Source organism: Jaculus jaculus, chromosome 6 (assembly GCF_020740685.1).
Source record: "Jaculus jaculus isolate mJacJac1 chromosome 6, mJacJac1.mat.Y.cur, whole genome shotgun sequence".
Classification (NCBI taxonomy): Eukaryota; Metazoa; Chordata; class Mammalia; order Rodentia; family Dipodidae; genus Jaculus; species Jaculus jaculus.
This window is the reverse complement of record NC_059107.1, coordinates 160,705,142-160,730,467: the sequence shown is the minus strand read 5'-3', so window position 1 is coordinate 160,730,467 and position 25,326 is coordinate 160,705,142. Positions and strand designations below refer to the sequence as shown.

Here is a 25,326-nt window from a genome sequence, read left to right as displayed (position 1 = left end):
GCTCCTGGGCTGTCGATCCAGAGAACGGCCCACAGCTCAGGGCTGTGCTGGGGCTTCTCCCACAACCTCGCCCCGCAGTGCCAGCCGTCTGCCCCGTGGGCCGGTGCTGGGCACTACGCTGCAACCAATGTGAGCACACAGCGTCTGCAAGCACAGCAGTCAGCAAAACGAAAGGTCAAATGTGAGCGTCCTAACTTCACTGTGATCACACTGCCGTTCAGAAGGTTCCAGAAAGATGAAGTAAAAAAAAGACAGCAAAGCCTGGGCCCTGACTCTCAGCAGAAGGCGAGCGGCGGGACCCTGCAGCGAGGTGCCTCGTGATGGTGGATAGTGCTGCTTGTCCACCCATCCCCCGCCCCCAGCCGCTGCTCCCTCCACTGAGAGCTGACGCTAGATGTGGCAGGAAGGGCCACTGGCTACAAGTGACTGTCAGGGCACCTGGCAGCCTTTTCCAGCTACCCTAATACCAGGCAGTGCCCTGAAGCAGTGGTGAGATAGGCAGTCTCTCCTGGCTGACCCACGACCTGAGGAAAGCACCGTGCCCACTGTCCCTGAGGAGCAAGGCCCGGGAAAGTCAGGAGCGGCTGGGGCCTCAGGAAGAGCCTGGAGCCTGGTGGGCCGAAGCTCTGGGGAAGGTGGTGTTCTGGCCTCCTTAAAGCACAAACATTAGAAAGTAAGACAAGATCTAGATGGAAAACACTTTCACATCCATTATTCACTCAATACTTATTAAGAACTGTGGAGTGCACTTGTTTAGAGCTGCAGATTACTCTGGAAGAGCCTGGTTTATGCAGTGGAAGTAAATTGCAAAAGTGACCCTGAACTCTCAGTGGCTCAGTCCATCCACATTTTCTCGTTCACCCAAACTCTAAAGCATGTTCTCAGACTTTTACAGACGTTTCCCTCCCAAGAAGTGAGCTGGGGGCTTGACTGGCTTTGAGGGGTAGTGGCTTCATCTTGGGGGTCCAGCAGGTGGAGACAGCAGAGCTAGAGGATCACACATGAGCACTCAGGCTCCAGAGCCGCACCTCTGCCCCCAGCCCACTGCCCAAAGCCAGCCAAGACCCCGGGTCACAGTGCAGGCACTTGCAGATGGGGCCCATGTGACTTTGATATAGTGTCTCAAAGGTGGAAGGGACAGAGGAATGGTTCCCACTGAAGCTCACTCTTGAGCTGTGAGCCAGAATTCTCAGCAGCAGCACCTTGGCTGGACGGATCTGTCACGTGAGGGCATTCCTCCCGGAAGTCATGCTGCCAACCAGGAAGCGGTAACTGGAGACTGGGCTGGGCCTTGGCTGGCTCCTGAGACTGTGCGTGGAAAGGCAGGTCCACCCTGATGTCCATGCAGCAGCTCCAGGTAACAGGACACTTGAATCTGAATCAACAGTCATCTGCCCCGAGAAAAACTGTGTGTGTAGGGGGGGGGGGAGTGTTCCATGAGCAGAAGTTTCCAGAAAGGACTGAGGCTCTTCTAGGACAAGAGCCTGAGGGCTCAGCTTGGCCCAGCAGGGGAATGCCAGGTGGAGGGCGTCACTCCACGGCACAGAGCACGCTGCATGTAGCCTCATTCCATCAGAATTAAGCTACTTTGAATAAAAAATAAACTGCCAGAAAACTATGAAGAAAATGTGTTATAAAAAACACATGGAAGAGAAGCCCCTGGCTAGAAAGCCACCTTGTCAGGTGTCTATGGAGGTAATCGGGTGTATGAGACAGTCAGGTGACCCTGACTAGAAGCTGGGAGGTGTTGATGCTGTTTATGCCCATGGTCCTGACAGAGCTAAGCAATATATCCTATAGCATGATTGCTGTATGCCAGTATACAAATTAGATAGATGATAGATAGATAGATAGATAGATAGATAGATAGATAGATAGATAGATAGATCATGAAAGAGAACCTATGTTGTAAGCCGCAGCTCATGTGGAGAAAGAGCCCAACGGTTCCCCATTAACAGGGAGCAAGATTACTCCTGTTGAGAGTCAAGACAAAACCCAAAGACCCTCCTCAGAGACCAGCTGGGGGCATCTGGGGCCCACCCTTGAAATGGGAAAGGCTGAATGAGCAGGGTCTTTAGCTCAGCTCAGTAAGTTGGGTGGAGAGTGTCCACAGGAGTGGCGTCCTGAGCGCTGTGTCTGAAGGCTCGCGGTGGAGGCGTGTCACCACAAGACTCCTGGTGCAGCATGGAGACCTCACAGGCTCCTGCTGGGCTGTGAAGTCCCTCACAGTTCTCTCTAGGCTAGAGTGCCATGTGTGGGAGAATACAGGAAAGGGTTTGTCCCTGGATAGGAACCGCAGCAGAGGCCGTCTTGCCTTCCAGGACTCTGCCCGAACTTAATGTGCCCAAGGAGTGCCAGCTTGGACAGTTAGCTTCTTGCCATTGTGACAGACAGCTGTTTGAGCCATCAGAGCACCCTCTAAGATGGTACTTGAGAGAATTCCTCCCATCCCAACTTTACACAGCTCCTGGGTCTCCTCTGCCACATGGTCTAGGCTGCTCTTTACCTCTGGGGCCGGTGGCATTCAAAGGCACTTCCAAAATTTATGCCAAAATCAAGTGCCTAACTAAGACCTCTCAGTGGAGCCAAACAGTCCATGTGAGCTTACCCAAATGACATGAGCAGCTCAAGTGCTGTGTGCACAGTAAATGGGCAGAGCCATCTGATCACAGCATAAATTAATGCCTGCCTCTGTATGCAAATGCAGGGTTTTATGAGGCCTCTGTTTAGGAGCACATTTTCCCCAGCACATCTGTTGCTGATCCATTTTAAAATCCAACCTTTATAGGCAAGTTGATGTTTTTAATGTTGCACAAAGGGTTGTATAATGAAGGGTGAGGTTATGTAAGCTGAGTTAACTCTCTTATTATTCACATTCATAACAATCTTTTACTTGATACTTGCAATCTGCTCTTTTGTGCCTCGGTGACAGAAGTGCATGTTTGTGATCTTTATTAATAACGTAATTGACAAGCACCTTTTCATTCAGTCCAGGTGTCACCACAGAGAGGGTGGCAGGGTTTCAGGAGCACTGCTGCAGGGGCACGCAGCCCCCCGAAGGCTTACTCGGCCTCCGCACCTGGGAGCCAGGAGTAATCGCTGAGACTTGGCGGCTCCTCAGGAAGCTTGCCATCTAGCAGCTGCAACCTGCACATATGAACTGGCAGAGCCCATACATTGCAAATGATAAATACCAATGTGTTCCCGCAGTGTCCCAGACCCTGATTCCGATCCCCATGTACGCTGACCGAATTCCGTCCTCACCAGATCTGAGGACTTCAAGGGAGGCCAGGATAGTGGACTTTAGACCCGGGAAGAAATAGGGCTTCAGAAAACATGCACTTCAGATGGCTTCGTGGTGCAATGGCAGCGTGTCTGACTCCAGAAAGCAGCGCTTTTCCCTGCGAGTTGGGGGAGGTGGTGTCTGTCCAGAGCAGTGGGCCATCAGCGGCCCTCCCGTAAGAATGAGAACCCTCCAAGAGCTTTGTTTGGGGAGCTTCTGGACCTGTGTTATATGTTAACACCACTCTGGTGACATAAGCTAGTCACAGTCCCACTGCTGGACATGGATGGGACCCTCTTGTGTGTGCTGTGTTGTTTTACTTTAAAAGCCAAACTCCTGAAGTAAAGGCAGGCTGTGTTTTTCTGGGGTGCAAGTGTGAAGGTCGTATTAATCTCTCTCACACACACACCTGGGAAGGTCTGGAGGGCTTTTCCTAAGCAGTGGCAGTAACCCCCGCCGCACAGTGCCGCTGTCCCCCAGTGGCTGCCGTAGCTCCTGGGAAGACAAGCCCAGAGCAGGTCAGTCCTGGTAGGACCCACTGGGCCCACAAGCTCTTGCTTGTCTTGGGGCTCTGCACCCTGAGCTGACCTCAGCAGAGGGAAGGAAATCACCTGAGCGCCCCTTCCTCGCCTAGAAGGCGGACTCCTTGCCAGGGTTGGGCCTGGGACTGGAGAGAGGGTACCAAGCCACGGGGCATGGGGACCAGGAGCGGGAGAAAGGAGGCCCCTGCTCCTGTAAGCACATGGCAACGTTTCTTCAGACTCTTGGCATCCTCGCACATTTGGGCACAGGAGCTCACGCCACTGCCTCCACCCGTGCACAAGTTCCTGGGAAAGCAAAGATTTCCCCTCCGTGATAGTGCAGTGCCCGGGTGAGCCGGGGCTCTGAAGCATCCTGTGGGAGTTCCCCGTGCATCAAATAGGACAGCAGTGCCACACAGTCCCAGGCACCTCATCAGCAGCAGCATCCCCAGCAGCGCCCCATGGAGGGATAAGGCTGGCAAGGTCATCTGGATGGAGACCCCATCCTTGCAGCTTGAGTTGTCTGGGAACAATCACAACTGCAAAGATGTGGACCAATATCTTTCTGTAAAAACACTTGCCTTTTCATAGAAAAAAGAACATGGGCAAATTGCCTTAAGATTTTTATTGAAGTAATTCTATTCTATGTGAATAGCATTGGGAGATAAAAACCTCCATTATTCCCTTTTTAATGAATTAAAATTCAGAAAAACCTTGATAATAGAAAATGACATAAAAGGCGCATAGCACAGTCCTTATCTGTTTTCCTTCTAGGCTCTCGGGATGGGTGTAATTGGCATCTCTTCAGAGAGGAAGCAGAGAGAGACTTTTACATCCTTGAATCAAGTGGGCTCATGTATTCAAGCTGTGGGCTGGAATGTGCTTTCTTTCTGAAGGATCTTCTTCGAAAGCTTCGTGTAGTTCCATTTACATGCAAGGGTTCAATTTAAAAAGTACCTGTTGGGCTGGAGGTATGGCTCAGCCATTAAAGGCCCTTGCTTGCAAAGCCCAAGGCCTGGATTCAAGCCCCCGTACCCACATAAAGTCAGATACACAAAATAGTGTCTGGAGTTTGTTTGGAGTGGTAGGAGGTCCTGGTATGTCCATGCTCTTCTCTCTCTGTCTTTCAAGTAAGCAAAGATATTTTTTTAAAACCCTACCTGTTGAACGTGTGTGTAAGGGAGGTTTTAATTTCCTGTGGTCTCCACTATGGTCCCAGCGGCATAACAGGTGTTTGCCTTTGGTGCATTTAGGGAGGGTCAGCCGTGTGGGGCCATCACTCTGTTCGTCCAACTGTGTGTCTGGGGGTCACCTGGGGTCCTGTGACATGCAGGTGCAGAGCAGGCCAGCCATCACTGAGGCTGTATCTGTGACCGGCGCACAGGCCCGTCTGCATCTGCCGAGGAAGTGGGGCTCCTCCCGTGGTGCAGGTGCTGGCCCGGGGAGCCCCATGCCTTTGCCAATGCTAACAGCACTGCTCTCCTCCTTTAAAGCTATGACACCGAGGGGAGAGGCTACATCACATACCAGGAGTTTCTGCAGAGACTGGGCATTCACTACTCCCCAGAGGTGCACCGGCCCTATACAGAGGACTATTTCAACTTTCTGGGACACTTCACGAAGCCCAAGCAGATCCAAGAAGAAATCCAGGAGCTGCAGCAGATCACCAACAGGACCAAGCTAGCCAGGTAGGTTTGTCAGCATTGGGGACCGCGTCAGGACCTTCTGTCCCCCAGCTTACATTCGCACGAAGACGTGTCACCCTCATTCAGCCCAGAGATGACGCTCTGTCCAAGAGGACAGTACAAATAGCTTTACACCCACCCTGCCTGCCACACGGTCTCACCGGCCCATGTTCCACAGGCCTCCCTTGACACTGCCCTTCCTGGTCACACACAGCAGCGTGCCTGACCCTCCCTAGCGCAGCTAGAAAGCCAGCGCATAGGATGGCGTTGCCTCCCCAGGGCCTGACACCTGACAGGCACCCAGTAAACCATGCCGGATGAAAGCGTGCCTGAACGAGTAATTGAACGGGTTCGCTTTAACTCTCACTTCTGCTTTGAGGACCTCAGCCCCCACGTAGCTCAGAACAGCTTAGCAACTGCAGGGAGTGGCCGGCAGTGTGCCTTTGACATCAGCAAGAGGAACGCCCTCCCTTCCTGGCGGAGAATGCCGAGGAAGATGCCCTCGTGCTGCCCGCTGAAATGATGGTGAAGTACGCAGGAAGTGTCTGTGACGATGGGCCCGGGCACAGTGAGGTTTGAGCAGTGCACGGCTTACGTGTGTGGCGGCAAGGCCCGGGAGGTGCTGTGCCCCTGCGCTTGCGTGGTGCGCGGTGTTTGAGCTTAAACCTCCTGCTGCTGTTTCCAACCTTGAGACATAGGTGCTGCAGCGATGGCCTGATGCCCTGAGACAGAGGTTCCTGGCTGGCATGTGTTGGCCCTGGCTCCTGGCGATTACCATCCACACCCTTGGCACATGTGGCCTACTGTGACTCCCTTTGCACGCAGCTGTGTGTGCATGTCTGTCCCTAGTCTGTCATTTCAAATGGCGAGACTCGGCTCTCATCCTCCGTACTGTGCCCCACACCACAGCGCAGAGCCAGAGCCAGTTGCTGCTGAGGATTCCTCGAAGGAAGCAAGAAAGCGACCGGCTCAGGGACGGGTGTCGTCATGAAGTGGTTTAAGAGGAAGGCAGGTGGAAAGAGGCCTGAATGATGTCCAAGTTACCGAAGCACAGGACCTGCTCGCAGAGAATTGAGTCTGCGATATTTGGTGCACATTATGCATAAGAGTGGTATAAATCACATGTGCCATAAACTGAAGAGAAAGTGGAATTTTTCTTCAACAGACAGGGCTGGCCTCATTACCCACTGTGTCTTTCCTCCTGTCTGAGTGATGAGGCCCTTGGCACTCTGCACGCTGTTCTTCCTCTCCAGGTGCTGGTGGCTGTGGGGACATGGGGCCGAGCTGAAGGTGCATGCCCTATGCCACTACACCTTCTGACCATCAGGACCACTTGACTGAGCCACGCTTGCCTGGCCCTTGCCATGATGGTACTGTCTTACTGAAGATGACAAATGCACGGCCAGCTTCTGTTTTATCACAAGCATTAACTGTGGACATCAGTGATTGCACGTCAGATGGCTGCTTTTCAACTTTGCCATCACATGAACCCAAAATTCCATGTGTCCAGGGTGATAGAGAACGGGTGTGCCAGGGCCGCCAGCTGCTGCAAACAAACTCCAGACACACGTGCCACCTTGTACAACTGGCTTATGTGGGTCCTAGGGAAGTGAACCTGGGTCCTTTGGCTTCGCAAGCAAGCACTTTAACTACTAAGCCATCTCTCCAGCCCCAGGATCTATTTTTAAAACTTACTATTGACAACTTCCATCAGTGTGGGTAATATACCATGATCATAATCACCTGCCGTTACCGTCCCTCGTCTCCCCTCCACTGAATTCCTGCTTCTTTCCAACTCGTCTCTCTTCTATTTTGATGTCATCGTATTTCCCTCGTAGAATGCGGGCCTTGTGTAGGGAGTGTCAGCCACTTTTTGTCTGGAGGACACTATTGCAAAGCACTGGTCCCTTCCTTAGGCTCTTACATTCTTTCTGCCACCTCTCCCACAATGATCTCTGGGCCATGGAGGGTCCCCGTGTATACTGAGACTTGGATCTGATTAGTAGATGAATTAAAGGGACAGAGTTCTAAAGATGAAGAGATGGCACCATGAGTAGAGTGCTTGCCCTGCAAGCATGAGGGTCTGATTTCGGGCCCCTAGCACCCACATAGAATGCCGTATGTGGGCACGCACCTGCAGTCTGGTTCTAGCACCCACATAGAATGCCATATGTGGGCACGCACCCGCAGTCTATTTCTAGCACCCACATAGAATGCCGTATGTGGGCACGCACCCGCAGTCTGGTTCTAGCACCCACATAGAATGCTGCATGTGGGCACACACCCGCAGTCTGGTTCTAGCACCCACATAGAATGCCGCATGTGGGCATGCACCTGCAGTCTGGTTCTAGCACCCACATAGAATGCCATATTTGGGCATGCACCCACAGTCTGGTTCTAGGGCTCACTGGTCAGCGAGTGTAACCGAACCAGTGAGCTCGAGGTTCAGTGGGAGACCGTGTCTCAAGAGTAAGGTGGAGAGTGAGGAAGACCCCTGATGTGGACCTCTGGTCTGCACGTGCACGCACACTCATGAACACTCACGACATGCAGGCATGCACAGACATGTACACACATGCTATACATGATATCAAAACAGGGACAGAGTTATATATTTGCCTCCTGAACTTAAAGGAGTTAATTTTGTCAGAAGCGCCCTCAATGCATGTTAAAGATGAAGCAAATCCCTTTTTAGACTTACATTTATTTGCAGGCCCCGCTCTTTTCTTGCCTGCGTCTCAGCTGAAGACAGAGAATCCGAATAGTGGCAACAGAAGGCCACGGACGCAGCCCGTTCTAGAAGGCGTGGGGAGGGGGGCACAGACAAAGCCAGCAGAGCTCTTAGGACAGGGAAGGCAGTGGGTGGCTAGAGGGGCTCAGCGTCATGGTGGGCCACAGCCATGTCCTCCTTGCCTTCACATCCAGATCAGGGGCTGGACAAGGACCCAGGACCGCACTGCTGCTCAGCGTGGCCCGACACCACCTCTGTTTGGGAGCATCAGTGATCTGGACTCCAAGCACTCATTTTCTCTGCGCACATGTTTACTCTGAAAGGGAGATAATAGCTGCCTAGAAGCCAACCCAAGAAAGGCTGAATGCCTCAATTTTCTAAAAATATGGATCTCCAAAAAATGTTTTGATTTTTTCCCTGCCTTGATTTGCTTTCATTTGGAAGGACTAAGTGGTGCAAAACAGTGGCGATGACAAGCAGTTGCTTTGTGGCGTGGACTGCGCCCAGTGGACACCTGTCAGGGACTCCAGAGCTGTGCTGTTGGTGGGCACTCAGGGTGCCCACGAGCTCACGCGTGTTAGGGGTTCCAGTGTCACGAGCCCATTCCAAATCGGAAGCCAGCAAGACAGGGGCGAGGTCACAGGCCGCCAGGTAGTGTCTCCCGAACACCACTCCCTTCTGCCCGCAGGATGCCCCACCAGTCTGCCTCTCCTAGACTTCTGGCCTCCTTGTTCCAATGTGTTACCCAGGCTTGCTCACGGAGCTGTCCTCTCTCCCAGATGCCTGAGGTGAGGGGAGATGTAGAAGGCAGATGCAGAGGCAAGAACTGACAGCCCAGGAGTAAGCAGGGGCCAGGATGGCTCATGAACCCATCCAACAAGCATTCTCTCCTCAGTGGGCTAGGAGACTTTCAGGGAACCCAGAAATATAGAAATGGCAAAACTCAGACTCAGTCTGCCATGGACCCATCACCAGGCTGTTCATTTTCAAAGCCTTCCACAGTTTCCATCCACTGATCTCAGGAAAGAATCTTCCTGAAGAGCTGAATCATAGAGACTTGACTGTGTTCTGAGAGAGACTCAACCCCAGAGCTGGGCACTGAGCAGGATGCTGCCACCCTCACCGTGAAGAAAAGAAAGGCCCACCTTGTCCTCGGCTGCCCTTGCTCTACACTGGCCAGTCCTTGGCTGTCAAATGGGCAGGAGGCCCCCAGGGGTGCTGATAAAATCACGAGTGAGGACGCCGCTCCTGCAGCTGCCACACAGACGGCTGTGCTTTCGGCAGTAAACACGCTGATGAAGTGTCAGCCGATGGCTCCACGGAGACCGCACTTGCCGTGCTGGCTGTGGAGCTAAGTCCGGATCCCTCGTATGTACGGAAACACCAGGAGAGCACGGAGGTGGCATACAGAGATGGGTCCACCCCGCCCCGGAGCGAGCTGCGAGCTAGACTAGCAGAATTTGCAGCTCTGGGATCCACTGAGAGACCCTCTCTCAGGACAATACAGTGGCGAGATGACGGAAGAAAAGAACCCAAGATTGATCCCTGGTCTCCATGTGCACGTGCACCTACACACACGCGCACACACACGCACACAAGATGAGGTGTCCCCGACCTTGACAGGACCTCGGCCTGCCCACCTCCCTTGCTCACTGCCCTCCTCCACTGTTGCCCTAGGGCCCTGGTGTGGCTAACTAGCAGCCTGGTGTCAGTTCAGCATTCTGTCCCAGCGAGATCAGCCTGCCCTCCCTGCTGCAGCCTAAGGGTGTTCAAGGTCCCCCTCACCAGCTCTTTTTCTCTCCTGCCAACCTCCTGTGCGGTGTGCACATGTCTCTCCAAGTCCTCAGGTTTGGAATGTAGGTTCTGCTAAGAAAGCCTTTCTGAGCGAGGCTCTTACGTTCCCTGCACCTATCACAGCCCCTGGCTCTTAATAGGTGCTCAGCAAGCATTTGTTGAGGGAGAAGGCATTTCACATGTCTGTCATATACTGGTAATTTTAAATTCATTCTTGATTCCATTTTTAAAGTACCAAGTATAAAGACACAGTTGTAATTTCTCTAATGTGGCTTTGCTAATGAGAATACTAATAAAATGTTAATGGTATAGGCTTATATATTTTTTTTCTCTGGGATACTTTTTTATATAAGTGTTAACAGGCCTGCAAAAATACCCTCCAAATTGGTTCTTGGACAGGAGATGAAAGCATTGTGTTACGGTGGTCACAGAGCAAGTGCTTTAAAGACATTCTTGTTTTCCTGTCTGAAGTGCATTGTCTTTCAGGGAAAAGCTGGCAGACCACTATGAAGACATCACCAGAGGGCTCAGCACCCTAGAGAAGTCCAAAACGGGGTCTGTCCCCCTGTGCAAGCTGCAGAAAGTGCTGCGCGACTGTGGCTGTGCCCTCAAGGAGGAGGAGCTGACCAGCCTTCTGGACAGGTTGGTGTGGTTTGGTTTTGCTTCTGAGTGGTTCAAAGCTGTTTCTGCCCATTGTCAAGCAGGAAAACCCTGCTCCTGTTCCTCCTCCTCCACTCACACAGCCTCTGACTGAGGTGTCCGCGTGCTCCCTGGCGGGCCTGGAGCGGAGGGTGCGCTCCGGCACATGCAGGCTCCTCGGAGGTCCTAGCAGCCCTCAGTGCTTGCCGTTCCGGTATCTGCTTTATTCACACTCTTTGGTTGAAGTCCAAGTCCTGCGAGGCTTGCTGTTGGAAGCACTGGCCCCCTTTGCCCTGCCATGGCCTCCAGTCCTCAGAATCAACTCAATACTTTCTCCATACTTTCAACTGATGGCTTTGGGCACCGAATGTCCCCATCTCTAAGTGATGAGCTTTCATCAGGGCTTCTTGAGTCTTTAACGTGTAGGCAGTATCTGTTGACTTCCATGGAAGATAAAGGTTTCAGCCCTTTTCTCCCAGGGTCTCCTGCCAGCCCATCACCCCTCAGCCTCCACCACCCCAATACATGGAGCTCACCGCAGGGTTTCTTATGTCACAGTGTCCCCCTGGGGTGATCCTCTTTACTGTGACTAGCTGATCCCTTCTTCTTTTTACATAGCCCTTTCCCTAGAGGTCATGGGATTATTTTTGCTGTTTGTTTAGTGTCCCAGGTTCTTGTCACCTCTGATAAATCCCCAGCACATTTTTGCTGTGACATCGCTGTCCAATGTGTTCAGGCTTCAGTTTCCTGAAATGGCCGATTTTGAGTTCTTCAGTTCTCAGAAATGTTCTTGACTTCTTCATTGATGAGTGCCTCCCCTTGTTACTGGACAGCCAGCTACCCTGGCTTGTCTCATGTTTTTAAATCTATTTTTTGGCAGCGGCGGCTTCTTCTTCTCCTCCTCCTCCTCCTCCTCCCTCTTCTTCTTCTTCTTGGATTGTCCTTTTTGCTGCCTGTTCTGAGATAGCGCCTCAGATTTTGCTCCCAGCACTCACTTCGAGGCCGTTGTTTCTGCTCGGACACTGACATCACTCGTTCCAGATCCGGCTTTGCTTGCTCCATGCGTGGTCCTTCCAGCTTCCCACGTGGACTTCCTGGAGACACCAGAGTGTTGCTCTGAGATTAAACACAAACTGCTTCTTACGTTTTCTTTGTTTTGTGTGCATGTGTGTGATGTGTGAGGTATGGTGTGTGTGTGATGTTTGCACACCCTGTGCACACGCGTGCAGAGGTCAGATGAGAACATTGGGCGTCCTCCTTTCTTGGGCTTCCACTTTAGCTCCGTGAGTCAGAGTCTCTCACTGAACTTGGAGCTGACAATTTTTAGTCAGTCTGGCTGACCAATAAGCCCCAACTATTCTCCTGTCTCTCCCCACTCAGTTCTGGGGTCACAAGTGTGTGTGGCCATGCCACGCTTTTTGTATGGGTGCTGGGGGTTGACCCACGTCTTCATGCTTATGTGGCAAGTGGTCTGCCCACTGAGCCATCTCCCCAGCCCCTCAGTGTTGCTTTTAGCACAACAGCCCTTTGTGTCAGATACTCTGCTCAAAAGCATGCTTCTAAAACAATGGGCAGGGCTGGGGAGGTAGCTCAATGGTTAAGGCATTTGCCTGCAATGCCGGCATCCCGGGTTCAGTTCCCCAGTACCTGTATAAAGCCAAATGCACAAAGTAGGGACATGTGTCTGGAGTTCATTTGCAGTGGCAAGAGGCCTGGTGCACCCATGCATGTGCACGTGCGCATGTGCGCGCGCGCGCACACACACACACACACACACACACACACACACACTGTCTTTCCCTCTCTATAGTAAATTAAATAATTTTTTAAATATATTTTTTGTTTATTTTATTTATTTGAGAGTGACAGACAGAGAGAGAAAGAGGCAGATAGAGAGAGAGAGAAAAAAAATGGGTGCGCCAGGGCTTCCAGCCACTGCAAACAAACTCCAGACGCGTGCGCCCCCTTGTGCATCTGGCTAACGTGGGTCCTGGGGAATCAAGCCTCGAACCGGGGTCCTTAGGCTTCATAGGCAAACACTTAACCACTAAGCCATCTCTCCAGGCCTCCAAATTAAATAATTTTTTAAATGAACTGTTGGAGGCAGAGTAGAAATGAACTATTGGAAGCAGAGACCTGTAAACTTGGTCTGAAGTATAGGGAAACCTGACATGTTGTCTTTTGGGGATGTCAATGTCAGTGCCTTTAAAATATGCCAATGAGCTGGTCCTTTACTAAAGAACACTCAGCACATAAGGTACTCCTAGGGAAATTTCAACTTCAGGTAAATAATATAGTTTAGTATTTGAGATATATTTATACTAAAAAATGCTATTGACCTGAAATTCTACTACTGGGCATCCCTTTAGGCTGATTGATGTTTGTTTGCTCACCCTGGCAACCCAGTGAGGGCTTGGGAGATGCCATGGGAGGAAGCTGGAAGTCAGGTGACCAGTGTGCCATCCGGGTCCTGGCTCCTGGAGTCCTGGAGGGTAGTGGGCCTGGATGCAGAGTTCTAGACCTTCCACAGCCCAACTGCTTCTGTCTGCTGTCCTCTTCTCACCTGCCATCTGGTGGGAAGCCCAGTGTAATTCTTATCTTAGCTCTATATGAGTGTGTTCCTCCCCACGGCTGCTTTTAAGGTCTTTCTTGCTGTCTTTGACGCTGAATAGTTTGAGCCTGACATGCACAGCCAAGGATGGGTTTGTATTTGTGGTTGTTTGGTGGGACCACGCTTCCATGTCTCTCATTGATTCTGCAAGGGCCTCTGCCATTACGTCTTCAAACTTTTGCTCTGTGTGCTCTTTCTCATATTTCAGATTAGAAGATGTTTCTGAAGTTTTCCCACAGCTCTTAGACAGTCTATCCTGGGCTGGTTTCCCCATCCTGTTCTCAGTCTACATCTCTCTCTAGCCCAGGCTGACCTGGAATTCACTATGTAGTCTCAGGGTAGCCTCGAACTCACAGCAATCCTCCTACCTCTGCCTCCCGAGAGCTGGGATTAAAGGTGTGTGCCAGCACACCTGGCTGGTTTGGAGCTTTCTATTCACACACCTCAGCAGGCTCATTCAGTGTCCTCAACCTTGTCCACTCTGACAGTGAGCCCCTCAGAGGCACCCACCACCTCGCCACATGGCCTTTCAGCTCTTGCCTTTCCTGCTGGTTCTTTCTGAACTCCCCATCTGCCTCTACCGCCCATCTGTTAATGCATGGTACCTGCCTTTCTCCTCACGGCCACGTGGAAACAAACACAGTTCCTTCAAATTCCCTGTGGAGGGCCACATTTGGGTCTAGGAGGAGGCTTCCTTTCTTCAGACTGTCTCTTCTGCCTTCTAGAACATCTTGGGGTTTCGTTGGAAGCCAGTCACCTGCATGCTGTAATAACAGGAAGGGATGCCACCATTTTCCTCTGTGAGGTTTTACATGATGGGCCAGGCGCTGGACTCTGTTAAATGTCCTCTGTGGCCACCAGTGCTGTATCAGACAGCTTAATGCTCGCTGAGATGAACTTCCAGACCAGGCAAGGTTATGGAGGAAGGGATTTACTGAAGCTTACAGATCCAGGAAATGTTCCCTAATGGCAGAAGAAGCTGGCCTGCCTTCACAGGACCAAACACACAGACAGAAAAGCACAAGCCTAAAAGCCTAAAGCCACACAGCACAGCACAGTTCAGGAACTCCAGCTAGGCACACTCTGCATATCTTTAGATTGGAATCTCAAACCCACCACCACACCTTAAGATCCGCCCAGTGACACTGCCTCCATCCAGGTGGCTGCAGATGCAAACTACAAACTAATAAAGCACTGAATATATTGGGGGCATCTGTTCAAACCACCACCAATGCTAAGGGCCACAACTTCCTCGGGGCCCGGTTTGCTGTGGCCTTCCCTAGGGACTGCTTCTCGCTGTCGGTCACCTCTGGAGCTGTGTGATGTGACCATGTTGGGGAAGAGAAGTGCTCTGTAACCTTGACTGAAGCCTTTGCCTCTCAGCAGGCCCAAGGCCCTGAGCTGCAGCCTTCAGAGATGTCTTTTAGCCTTTTCTGTTCCCCACCTTGGGTAAGATAGCTTCCAGAGGAGGCTGCAAATGGCCTCCTCGGAGGTAAGACCTACTCAGGTCTCTTCCTGTGCAAAGTCTACAGAGGAGGCTCTGAGCACACATCACGAGGACCACATTTATCAGCTCTCCCCTTGGGGTCTTTCTCAGGTCTCTGCTGAGAGAGGCTGGGGGGATTCTGGAGGTGACTGGTCCCATAGTGACTCCCTCTACCCTGCAGCCCCTCCATCTGAGTCCCCTAGGTGACAGCACCAGCAGCTTTGGATCCAGAGGAGCGGTTGCAAGGGGGATTCCATGTGCGCGTCTTTCCATTTGAGGCTAACATCTTCCTTAACCTTAGTTCTCTGCTGGGCCCTCACACAGGTTATGGGCTTGTCTGAGCTTCATTGTGTTCAAGCTGAGAAGCCCGTTGCCGTGTGTGTGTGTGTGTGTGTGTGTGTGTGTGTGTGTGTGTGTGTGTGTTATGTATGTAGAGAAAGGGAGGGCCATTTCATCTTCAGGCGCTTCTGCCTTCTTTCTCAGTCTCTTCTCACAGAATCTATTTCCAGCCGAATGAGGACTCGTGTGCATTCAGTGAGGAAATTGTGGGGCAGTCGTAGCAGATAAATAATTAGCTGATTCTACGAGCCTTGTTAAAGTAGAGTTAGGCTCATTGCTTTTATCAATGACCACAAAGGCCTTGGAATGTCTGCACCCCACCTTTCAATGGGGGTGATCAACTTTTTTTGCATGTTGAAACCTCAATAAGGATCCATTGCTGGGCCGCTTGTTTCTGTTCAAAGACCTTGATGACAAGCATCTCGGCTATGGTAATTAGATGTAGATTAGTCTTTTCCAGACCCAAAATAGGCTTTTCTAAATCCCACTGAGGAGGTTAGCATTTGCATTTGGTTTGTGGCTCCATCTCCCAGTAGCACAGGGCTGGCAGCTCCTCCTGCTGATGAGGCAGCGTGATTGTCTGTTTCCTTGAGTCTCAGGCACGTGAGCAGAGCCCACGGGCGGGCGGGGCGCTCTGCAGCTGTGACTTGCCAAGTGAGGCTCTTGGCTGGCCTGCTTTAGAAGCCACTGGAAACATCTCTCATCCGTTCACCAATGTCCTACCGTCCCTACACCCCACTGACGCCCCATCTGCCTCACAGAAAGCCTAGGCACTCAGCGGCCAACAGCGCCCCAAGAATCTATATGGAAACAGGAACTTGGAAGGCCAGGACACCTTCATTTGAGTGACTTTACATCTTTAATAATATGCCATTCATTCTTCGAGAACACTTGGAGTTAGTCTGGTTTATTCTTTCAGAATTTAGAGGTAACTGCTTCCCTGTCGGGGCTGAAGGCGTGGGGTTGGGAGGGGACCTCAGTTGCTGCACGATGTCCTTGTGGAGGGAGGTGCTGAGATGGTATTTCTATTGAGGAAAGTTGAGCTCGATTGGGTTTGGCTTAGATTTCTTTGGAGAGGCTTTGGCTTGACAACCTCATTTCAGCCATGCTTGGAAGAGAATTTAGTGTGCATCCACCTCAGTTCTCCTGTCCTAGCCATTGCCTCTGGTGGGCACCACACCTTGACCTCAGTGTAGTTAAGGCTTGACCATCACGGGACTTTGCTGCCCAGGGTTCTGCTCACGTGCTGCTGTCTGGCCCTCAGGCTCCGCTCCCCACGCAGGACTACTCCAATAACCCCGTCTGTGCCAGCGCGCTTTGTCTGCCCTGAGGCCTGAGCAGCATCTCCGGGCAGGTGGCTCTTCTGCCTCGTGCTCTCCAAAGCTCCAAGCAAGCTTGCTGCTCAGCTGTCCAGTCTCAGGTCCTCGGGACGGACCACCTGCCCCTCTGGCAGCCCTCGCCTTGTTCCCTGTGGACGGTGTTCACGTGAGCACCTTTAGAAGCAGAGCTAGGGGCTGAGGAGGTGGCCGCATGGGTAAAGTGCTGACCCTGCACAAAACCTGAGTCCAGGTCCCCGGCACCTACATGAATGGAGGCAGGTGAGAGAGCTCACCTGTAATCCCAGGACTGGGAGGCAGGACAGGGTCTTCCTGGGACAAGGCCCATAGCTAGACTAGCTGAACCAAGGAGCTCTGGACTCACGTGGGAGACCCTGCCTCAGTAAAGCTGGAGAGAGATCACAGAAGACACCTGATGTTAACCTGTGGTCTACACACACATGTGCACCCACACACATGTGAACATGCACACCTGCATACATTCACAAACAAAAACCAGAGCAGGCACCAGCATCCTCCCCACAACTGTTTGTTGAATAAAGAAGCAACACGCTTTCTCAATGAATACATTGTTTTCTTTTGCCGGAAGCTGGGGAGTCTTTGTGCATGAGAACAATTACGTCAATCACCTGGACTTCTTGAAAGCTCTGGAGAACTACAGCAAGCCACGTAGAGCTCAGGCAGGAGACAGAGAAGAAGACGCTCCAACCAACTTCTCCACGCTGAACCTGGAGGAGCTGGTGAAGAGTGTGCAGGGGGTTGTCAATGCCTCCCAGCAGCCTCTGTCTGAGGTATGGCAAAGGGCCCACTCCCAGCCCCACCCTTCCTGCAGGACCCCACCCACCCCCTCCAGTCTGCTTGGGAATCGAATTAAGGAAGCTGCCATATTTATTTAAGCAAATATGCATCCATTCTTCTCTGTAAAGAGTCTGCATGGGCCTGACGTGGTGGTGCACACCTTTAATCCCAGCACTCCGAAGGCAGAGGTAGGAGGATCACCATGAGTTCAAGGCCACCCTGAGAGTACATAGTTATTTCCAGATCAGCCTGGGCCAGAGTGAGACCCTGCCTCAAGAAAGAAAGAAAGAAAGAAAGAAAGAAAGAAAGAAAGAAAGAAAGAAAGAAAGGAGGGAGGGAGGGAGGGAGGGAGGGAGGGAGGGGGGGGGGAGGGAGGGAGGGAGGGAGGGAGGGAAGAAAGAAAAACAGGGAGTCTACATGTTTGTGGGGGTGGATACAGCAGGTGCCCATGCAGGTGAGATTGATAAGCAGTTGGTGTTCTTGCCAATGAGGTGTCTTAGAGAATTGTAAGAGCCTTTCTTGGCCCTTGGCTGGTCTGTAACTCAGGAGTTCGAGTGCCAGACTGTCACAGTCACACAAAACTTCCAAAGCTTTAGAGGAGAGAGTGCGGGTAGATGGGTTGTCACAAGACCATCTCGGTGTGGGCTGACCATAAGTGAGAGGAGATAAAGCTAAACCAGTAGCTGGGCACACAAAGCCCAAAAGTTAGTTACTATTTCCAGAAATGATAGGCATGACTCTTTCACCGTGAAGATCCAAAAACCCATTTCTAAAGCTATTTGCCAAATGACAAGGAAGCGTCCGACATGATCTGAATCTGTCTTTGTGGATTTTGTAAAGCAGATGGAACACTGGCAGAATCACCAGGAATACACACACAGCGTTTGACTTGGATAATGGCACAGAGGCCATTCTGAGTAGCCACGAGCAACCTCAAGTCACACTGTCGTATACGGTTGCCTCTCTTCTGACCTTTCAATTTTTTTTTGTTTATTTTATTTATTTATTTGAGAGCAACAAACAGAGAGAGAGAAAGAGGCAGAGAGAGAAAGAATGGGCGCGCCAGGGCTTCCAGCCCCTGCAAACGAACTCCAGACACATGCGCCCCCTTGTGCATCTGGCTAACGTGGGTCCTGGGGAATTGAGCCTTGAACTGGGGTCCTTAGGCGTCACAGGCAAGCACTTAACCGCTAAGCCATCTTTCCAGCCCTCTTCTGACCTTTAGAATTGGGAAGGGAAACTGCCATGCTGTGTTGCCCAAATCTTTTAGGATATGCCTTACTCTCTGGGTGTACTTTTCTGCTCAGTGCCTAAGACAAGCAGGAAAGACTCAGGGACGTGGAGGAGCTCCATGGCTCTCCGCATTCATGCCGCTTCCTGGGCTGAGTCAGGGCTGGGCTGGCCACGTGGCTTCCCTTGGAAGCGCTAAGGGTTTTCCCTCCTCTTCTGACTACTTTTGCAGATTGTACCTTGACTGGCGTCTAATCTCTGGGACTCCAGGTCTTCCCTGATCGAAAGATAGGCACCTGACTTACTAGGGTGGTAGGCCCTCTAGAAGGGTCCTGTCATCTCCAGGGGCCTGCTTGGCCTGCGAGCAAGGACCCTAACACCAGCCACCCTTTTAAAAGCGCCAGTGCCTCTAATTATTGGCTATGGTTTCTACACATGGTTATTAGGCACTCTGAAGGAGGAAAGCAGTCTTGAGCAAGTACAAGGATTGTAAGTAAAGGTTAAACTTGACAACAGCCATGGAGATAACTCTCACCAGTGAATTTACAACTCCTGGCAATGGTTTTGTTAAAAAGAAGCTGAAGCAGAATAAAGTCCTGGCATCTTTGTTTTTAAACAATCATGAGAAGTGTTCCCAAAGTTAATTTTGCAGCCGCAGGAATTAGAGTGGCGTCAGGCTGGCCGCCGGCTTCGGAGCCTTGTGCCGCTGCCTCTTAGTGCCCGGGTTGAAGGTGTGAGCCGTCACACCCAGCCGGATCCTGTGACTCCGATGATCCCCTAAACTGCTTTGGGTTCTGAGACTGAGGGGCACCCCTAGAATCCAGTGAAGATCCAGTTTCAAACAGCATATGACATTTTATTAATATCATTACCATACAGTGATACAGAAAAAGCAAGAGAGCCAGAGTTAAGACCTCCATATGTTGACCCTGATTTAAAGTCTTCATAACCTTGTATAGCACATTAATCGAGTTAGAAAAGCACACCCTGAGGGACTCAGGATCATGCCACCTGCCCAGACACAGGTCAGCACATGTGGTACAAGAGCGTGCAGGTGACATAGCACTTTAGACCAGAGAGAAGCCCAAGCACATAGCACTTCCTAGATCATACTTCTAGGGAAGCCTGGAGCCTCTGAATTCATCTTCTTACGCACATGACCCTAGACAAACCCAGAGTCTGTGGATTTAGTCCTTACACATGTGACCCTAATAAACCCAGAGTCTGTGGATTTAGTCCTTTACACACGTGACCCTAACAAACCCAGAGTCTGTGGATTTAGTTCTTATACATGTGACCCTAACAAACCTAGAGTCTGTGGATTTAGTTCTTATACATGTGACCCTAACAAACCTAGACTCTGTGGATTTAGTTCTTATACACGTGACCCTAACAAACCCAGAGTCTGTGGATTTTGTCCTTATAAACCTTAGAAAAACCCAGAGTCTGTGGATTTTGCCCTTATAAACGTGACCCCAGGCAAACCTAGAGTCTGTGAATTTAGTCCTTACACACGTGACCCTAGACAAACCCAGAGTCTGTAGATTTAGTCCCTTACACACATGACCCTAGTCAAGTCTTTGGATAATTCCTTACAGTGTGACTCTGGATAATACCGTGACTCAGTGACCTTTTCCAGCGTTGCATCCTCACATTCACACATTTGGTTTCAAAGTGTGTCTCAGCCTAACGCAATACTTGCAAACAAACAAATAAAAATCCAGAATGCAAGCAGGAAGCACTCAGGGAGTTGTGGGAAATGGCTCAGTAGTTATAGGCCCTTGCTTGCAAATCCTGCTGGTCTGGGTTTGATGCCCCAGTACCCACATAAAGCCAGGTGCACAAAGTGGCACATGCATCTGGAGTTCATTTGCAGTAGCAGGAGTCCTTGGAATGCCAATCCCTCTCTTTATTGCTTTCTCTCGCTCTCTCTCCTCTCAAATAAATAAAATATATTTTTAAAGATAGACTCAGGGTGAATTCCCCATTGAAATCTGTCAGGCTGCATTACTGTAATTTACCTCATGTAATGCCGAAACAAAAAGTGGAGCTAGAGACATTGCTCCGTGGTTAAAGATGCTTGCTTGCAAAGCCTGATGGCCCAGGTGCAATTCCCTAGCACCCATGTAAAGCTGGATGCACAAAGTGGTGCATAATCTGTTTATTTGCAGTGGCCAAGAAGTCCTGGTATGTTCCCTCTCTCCCTCCTTCTCTCTCACTCTCTCAAATAAATATTTTAAAAAGAAACCAAAACAGTTGAAATGTCCTATTCCTTCTAAAACAAAATGGCAGAACAGAAAACATCAGAAAGATAGCAGTCACTAGCAAGTGTCTCTAAAACCCAATCAATGGGACTTGGGGGATGGCTTAGTGGTTAAGGCACTTGTCTTCAAAGCCAAAGGACCCAGGTTCTATTTCCCAGGACCCACATTAGCCAGATGCACAAGGTGGCACACACAACTGGAGTTCATTTGCAGTGGCTGGAGGCCCTGGCACACCCCTTCTCTTTCTCTCCCACCCCCTGCCAAATAAATAAATTAAAATAAAATAAAACCCAATCAGTAGTCCACAGAGCACAAGTTTTGCTATTGGCTTTACAAGTGGGCAGAAGGAGAAAACAGAGCTTAATACATATCTTTTGTAGAAGTTTCCCCCATCTTGTATCTACCAAATTTCAAGTGTACCTAGTTCCCAAGCAGAAGAAAGTTGCTGAGAAGAGAGAATTGGGGGACAGAACAGATCTTACTTCCTGCCATGAAGAAGGCAGGAAGCAAGAAAACATCCCCTTATTTCCTAGCCAAATACACAATATGATAGGGGAATGTTGATGTGTCTTTGATATCACTGGAGCCTTCTCTCAGCTCTTGGGGAGACAGTAATCCAGGAGCTAAGGCCCCCAACACTCAGTGGTCATGCAAAGCTCTCACTGACCCGGTGGTCTCCAGGTTCTTGTCTTGTGAATTCAAAGAACTAAAATCCATAGACCAGAGGGGAAGTTCACAGATTTAAAATATTTTTATTTATTTATTTGAGAGAAAGAAAGGCAGATAGTAAGAGAAAGATTGGGCACTCCAGGGCCTTACCCACTGCAAACAAATTCCAGATGCATGTAGCCCCTTGTGCATCTGCCTTATGTGGGTCCTGGGGAATTGAACCTGGCTCTTTTGTCTTTTCAGGCAAGCACCTTAACCACTAAGCAATCTCTCCTGCCCCCACAGATTTTATTATAGAACCTAATGCTTAAGAGGAGGAAGGAAGGCATACCTCTTGCCCAAGGAGGCAAGAGGGGGTTTCCAGAAGTGGGGAAGCCCACCTAGAGACCTAGACTGAAGTCTTTTCTAAGTTCTGGATGAGGATGGACCTAATCAGCCCTTACACACAGGAAGCAGGCTAGTTCTTCCAGGAGTCTTAATCTTCCAGTAAAGGGGAACTTCTTCTAGGAAAGGAGTCAGATCCAGGCAACTCCTTTAGGCAGCAAGAGCTGAGGAGAAGCCAGATTCTTCTCTGACCCTTATCCAAGTGGAGACTGAAAGGGCAAGCTCTAGGACATTCCTCCTTTAACTTTTGGGGCCATGTTAGCCTCAACTGGCACAAGATTAAGGGCCCAGGGGGAAAGGACAGAGGCCCCTAGGTGGCCTGTAAGATCACTCACAGCCCCAAGGCCGTGTGTGCAGTCCCCACCCCAAACACTTGCTCTGACACTTCCATCCTGAGGGCCACCAGATGGTCCAGCCTTGCTGACAGTAACCTCCAGAGCTCCGCCCACGGCAGGGTTTGAACCCTGCTGAGAGTCTGTGAGTCTTGTCTCCTTGAGTTTAGCAGCATAGCCCCCACAAAATAGGGTCAGACTTTCAGCTCTACGGGAGCAGAAATGGACACGCAGGACAAAGGAATTTGCCACCATCTGTAGGAAGCGGAGCTGAGAACAGATAAAGAGTGAAAAGGGGCCAATTCCTGCCTGTCTTTTCCAAATCCAGAAGGTCTAAACAATTGAAGCCTCAGCTGGGTGTGGTGTGACACCCCTGTCATCCCAGTGCTCAGGACAGTGAGGCAGGAGCAGAGTTCAAGGCCAGCCTGAGCTAGACTCAGTGTGGGGTAGGAGAGCTGGGGAGTAGGGAAGGTCCCTAAGACCTTTCACTGGCATGTGTGTTTGTCACCCTTTACTTATCCAGAGGATCAGCTTTGGTCTCAGATTTTGACACCCCAAGGCCGCATGCCAGACCCCTCAGAGCAGGCCAGGGAGGTGAAAGGAAAGGCTCAGGAATAATGGCCTCCAGGCATGACATTTAAACTTGGCCTGTGTAACTTAAATCCATATTTCCACAGAGACAAGAAGGAATCCAAAGTCCAAGAGGGAGGGACTAGTAGGGAGAGGGACAGAGAGGCAGGGGTGTGGAATGCCAGTGAACTTGGCCTCGTTCCTGCAAAGAAGGCATATTAAACCTCTCTATGAGGAGTTAACATCTTAGGTTTTTAAATGTTACCTAAAGAAAAAATGTCTGCAGGCAGCTGCAGAGGCTGGCCTGAGGTGACGGAGGCCTGGGTGCTATAGCTTGTCTGTTTTGTGAGAACAAGCAAAGGCCCTGGTTTTCTAATGCAGGACCATATAATTTAACTTTGTCACCATCAGGATGTTTCTGAGGTGTCCGAGGGCCTCAGCGAGGAGCTGGAATGTTGCTCTGAGAAACACTCTTAGGCAGACTGGGTTCACACACAGACCCAGGGAGGCTCAGCTATGGCTAGAGAAAGCCATGCCTGCAGGCACCTCTCAGGGCCCCATGTCCCGCAGGGCCATTCTCCCCATGGGACACGCCTTCTAGCAGCCTCATTAGCACAGCCTGCTTGGTTTGCTGGGCTCATGTTAAGCTGTCCTCAGCGTGTGTGGAGGTCCGCCCTCTACCTATACCCAGGTACTTTCCAGTCAGAGGCTCCTGCATAGCTACTGAGTTAAAACCCCCCTGACAGTGGAACAGCTGAAGTTCAGAGAGGTCAGGGACTGAGATGAACATCTCAGTTCAGGTTCAAAGACAAATCCCTGACCTGAGGGCCAGGCACAGCCCATTGCCTCCTCTGTCTTCCCCATGAATGAAAACTGGAAGCCCTGTAGTATTTCAGGTTAATTTAGTTACACATCCTCCCCGCCCCGGGGTATGCCTAATTAGTCTGAAACAAGAATTAAAGCACAAGGGAGTTCAGCTTGGGGTGTGCAGGCACATTAAATTCTTACTTAAAAAAGGGATCTTAATCCACCACTCGATACAAATTTCCTAGTGCAATAAAAATGAATGATTTTGTTTCAACAGATGGAAAAAAAATGTGCGTTCTTTTTATAGCACTTTTTTTGCACCTTCTCAGTTGGAGGACCACACTGCTGGATTGGATTGGAGGTGTGGGCCCACTGCCTCAGGCACAGACTGTTCCAGTGGGGTCCTCTCCTGGTGGGGACCCCTCAGGCTCTGGGCAAGGATCCAGATGTAAAGCCTGGTGGGGAGAAGGGAGGAGTATTGTCAGCCTCCTCCCAAACATTTCCAAAGCCAGATGCTAGCCTGAGACCCCTGCCCTGTGCCCAGGACCCCTGTGAACCACCTCCCGCAAGTCATCCATGCCTAAAAGAGCGAGATCACAATGCGGACGCCCTGCAGCAGGCAGTCTCTGTCCTCTGCTCAGAAGCGTTCCTGAGAGAGGTTCCAGCAGGTTCTCAAGTTGCAGTGCAGCCAGCAAGGCCGCCGTCCCCCTGGAACTCAGAGGCGCTCACACCACGTGTCTTCGTTGTCCTAGTCCTCGGATTGCAGTCTGAGATTTACAGGGACAAAGGCACTAGACCACATTTGTCTTCTGCAGACATGATGCGAACAGAAAATACTGTTTAAAATGTTCATTTGCCAGAAACATTTGCCATATTTTCTTTTCTTTCTTTCTTTTTTTTTTTTTTTTTTTTAGGCATTTTCTGAATTGGATAAAGAGGGCACAGGCTTCCTAAAGCCTATAGAATTCGGGCAAGTCCTCAAGGAATTTTGTCACAAACTAACGGATAACCAGTACCATTATCTCTTGAGGAAACTAGGAATTCACCTGAGGCCCAGCATCCACTGGAAATACTTCCTGCAGAACTTCAGCTCCTTCCTAGAGGAGGTAAGCGGTTGGCAGGGCAGAGCGGGTCTTGGGGCAAAGAGGCTAAGGATGTGGAGCTGATTAAAACCACATCATTATGTGAAAATTTGATATAAATTCTAGAGCATCAGAAGGGTTTATTTTGGCTACAGACTCAAGGGGAGTGTATTTTATTTTATTCTCAAAGAAGCCTGGGACCTGCTTTTGTCTGATTGCATTAGCTCTCTAAGGCGCTTAGATCACAGAGAAGTGAGGCCTATTGTGGCCAGGCCCCAGCTGTGTGTTGGTGGAGCCCAAGTTAGAGGGAAAAGCCAGGGGGGGCTTCTTACAGGAAGGGCCGCCCCGACATCCTCAGGGCCCTTCTCCTCATTGTCCCTGAAGACTCACGGTGGCTGCACACACCACTTATTCTCTGGTACATTCTCACCTGGACATGAGCAGAAGATTCCAGCCTACCTTCAGTGAGTGGCCACCAGCCCTTAAAGAGCCTCGCACAGAGGGTGTGGGACACACAGCTGCCACAGTCCCCGTCTTCACCGAAGGGGGTGATGCAGTTTACCTTCGAGTTGCTGCCGCAAGCACCCAACCAAAAGTAGCTGGTAGAAGGAAGGGGTTTATTCTGGTTTACAGACTCGAGGGGAAGCCTCATGATGGCGGGGCAAACTGCGCCATGAGCAGAGGGTGGACACCACCTCCTGGCCAACATCAGCTGGACAAACAGCTGCAGGAGAGTGTGCCCAACGCTGGCAAGGGAGGCTGAC

The 25,326-nt window shown here is 50.7% G+C and overlaps 1 protein-coding gene across 13 annotated transcripts in view; it reads left to right on the top strand.

Moving 5' to 3' along the window:
- Efcab6 (EF-hand calcium binding domain 6) overlaps positions 1-25,326 on the top strand; it is a 224,086-nt gene that overhangs the window by 162,970 nt on the left and 35,790 nt on the right. For all 13 annotated transcript variants that reach the window (XM_045151826.1, XM_045151827.1, XM_045151824.1 and 10 more), the window contains 4 exons: positions 5,298-5,492; positions 10,501-10,656; positions 17,016-17,217; positions 24,395-24,586. In XM_045151826.1, coding sequence (XP_045007761.1) covers positions 5,298-5,492; positions 10,501-10,656; positions 17,016-17,217; positions 24,395-24,586 — 745 coding nt within the window. The remainder of the gene's footprint in view (positions 1-5,297; positions 5,493-10,500; positions 10,657-17,015; positions 17,218-24,394; positions 24,587-25,326) is intronic.